The sequence below is a fragment of the Plasmodium gallinaceum genome, assembly GCF_900005855.1.
Source record: "Plasmodium gallinaceum strain 8A genome assembly, contig: PGAL8A_v1_68, whole genome shotgun sequence".
Lineage (NCBI taxonomy): Eukaryota > Apicomplexa > Aconoidasida > Haemosporida > Plasmodiidae > Plasmodium > Plasmodium gallinaceum.
In genome coordinates this window covers 261414-263990 of record NW_021628229.1, presented here as the reverse complement: position 1 = coordinate 263990, position 2577 = coordinate 261414, and the positions used below count along the sequence as shown (strand labels likewise).

General features: G+C 15.6%; 1 protein-coding gene across 1 annotated transcript; it reads right to left on the bottom strand.

The window, feature by feature from the left end:
* Positions 1 to 1241: 1241 nt before the first annotated feature.
* On the bottom strand, positions 1242 to 2360 carry TAP42 (type 2A phosphatase-associated protein 42, putative; the record flags this gene model as incomplete). Its single annotated transcript, XM_028670508.1, has 1 exon — positions 1242 to 2360. The coding sequence occupies one exon, from the start codon at positions 2358 to 2360 to the stop codon at positions 1242 to 1244; it is 1119 nt and encodes a 372-aa protein (XP_028527254.1).
* Positions 2361 to 2577: the final 217 nt, after the last annotated feature.

Below are 2577 nucleotides of genomic sequence, written 5' to 3'. Positions count from 1 at the left end.
TGAAAAGTTTAAAAAAAAAAAAAAAAAAAAAAAAAAAAAAAACAAATGATTTTTTTACAATAGTTTTAATACTATTTATACTTTTATTAAAATAAATATATTGAAGTTTAAAAATCTTTTTTTTTTTTTTTAAGTATTTATATAAATAAATGCTTATATAAAATATAAAAATGTAAAGTCTTATAAGTTAAAGATGATATTTTTAAGCAATCATTAAAATTATATAAATTGACAAGTAACAAAATAATATTATTAAAAAAAAAAGAAAAAAATTAAATTTATGTATATTTATTTCTTACTAACGTTAATTAACTATTAAAGTCTTTATAAAAGAAAAAAAAGAATAAAATATAAAATAGGAGAAATTATTGTGAAGAAAAAAGCATAAATATAAAATGCAGTAAAACGAGGAAATAAGAAAAAAAAGGTAAAAATTACCTTAAAACATTTTCATAAAAAAATTATTACTTTACAAATATAAATTAGGGTGTATAAGTACAAAATAAATCACATATAAATATTACATAAATATATATATATATATACATATATATTTACATATATATTTACATGTTTATGTTTTACTATGTGTTTCATTTTTCATGTTATATTTTTTTTCACATTTTTATGATACTTTTTGCTTTAAATGATTTTTATAATAAAATGTATAAAATTTTTAAATATGTTAGTTTTAATTGTACATTATTCATTAGGAAAAACAAAAAATAAGTTTATCAAAATATAAAAAACATTTATATGTAATTTCTGAAAACATTGAAAAATGATTTTTTTTTAAAAAATACAAATAATTCAGTTATATAAAAGCATGCATAAAATATTCACAAACAAAAAAAAAAAAAAAAAAAAAAAAAAAAAATTGTACTTATGTTTATGAATATATTAAAATAAAAAAAAAAAAAAAAAAAAAAAGTCAGAAAAATTTATATATATAAATATAATTGAAATTTTTTACCAATAAAATTTTTTTCTTTTTTTTTAACATATTTGTGATCTTCTTTTTTTTTAAGTTTTATTTTCACAATTTTACTTTTTTGTTCTTAAGTTTTTTTTTTTTTAATTATTTTATTTTAATTTATTTTTTTGTAATTTTATTTATTTATTCATATATATATAAATTTATTTAAATATATATTTTTTTCTTATTTTGTTCTACACATTTTACTTTGTTTAATTTAGAAGTTTAATTAGTAGGTTTGATTGATTTATATATATATATAAATTTAGGCAATATTTCTGTTTTTATTACCTATTCCTTTTTGGTGCAAATCTTTCCAATCATCCCATTCTTTATCAAAAATTTCTTTTTCTCTTTCTTTTTTTGAATATTCTTTATAATAATCATCATTCTTATCATTTTTTAGATCTTGAATATCATCATTTTCGTTATTTTTTTGATTATTATCATTTGTTCCTTTTAAAGAAAATTCCATTTCAATTTTTGCACATTCATCTAAAGAAATTGTTGGTAAATTATGAAATGGTTTAAAAACTAAATCTTTGTAATAATTTCTAATTTGAGTAACATCGGATAATTGCATTTTTTTTTTAATACTGAAAAACCATGGTTTTCTTACTTGATCTTTTATATCAGAATTTTTCACATTTTCTTTCTTATCTTCTTTTTCATTATTTCTTATTTCTAAAAACTGTAATTCAGTATCTATTAAATCAATTATGTTTAATGTTTGTATGAACTTACACTTTATGAGAGATATATACATTTCTCTATAGTCATCACAAGTATCATCTATATTATTACCATCCTTATATTTTAAGTTGTTTTTAAATATTTCTTCAAACATTTCTTGATATTTTTTTTCATCTTTTGTTCTTTTTATCTTTATATTTCTTCTATTAACTAAATTTGTACTATTTTCCTCATCAAATAAATAATCATCCATTTTAATTATTTTATAAATATTCATTAAATTGATATATTCATGAAAATATAATTTTGAATCCTTCAATCTATCATAGCGTATATTTATATTTATGGTTTCATAACTTAAAAACCCTAATATATATGGGATTAATAAAAGCTTTAAATATTTTGTATTTATATCATCTATTTCTTCATTTTTAGAAAATATATCACATCTATTTATATATTTACCTAAATGCTTAAAAGCATATATTAATTCATCTATAATTTCATCTTTATTAGATATAATTTCTTTGTTTTTTATTTTTACATTAGAGTAGAATTTTAAGAATTCTAAAAATTCCTTCTTATTAAAAATAGAATTATAACTATTGATATCTTTTGTATTTTTTACAATATAATCATCAAATAAGATATAAAAGTGATCAAATAAAGATATTACTTCATTTATTTCCATATTTTTTTTTTTTTTTTAAGCTTTATATGTTTATATATGTATATATGTTTACATGCATATATTTTATTTTACAATTTTATCTATTTTTTCTTTTTTACAACTTAAATTTCTATTAATTTACCATATTTTTATAAATTTAAATAAATTAAGAATGTGAAGTAATTAGTATTTTTTAGTTTCTTTTCTTTTTTTTTTTTTTTTTTTTTTTTTTTTTTCC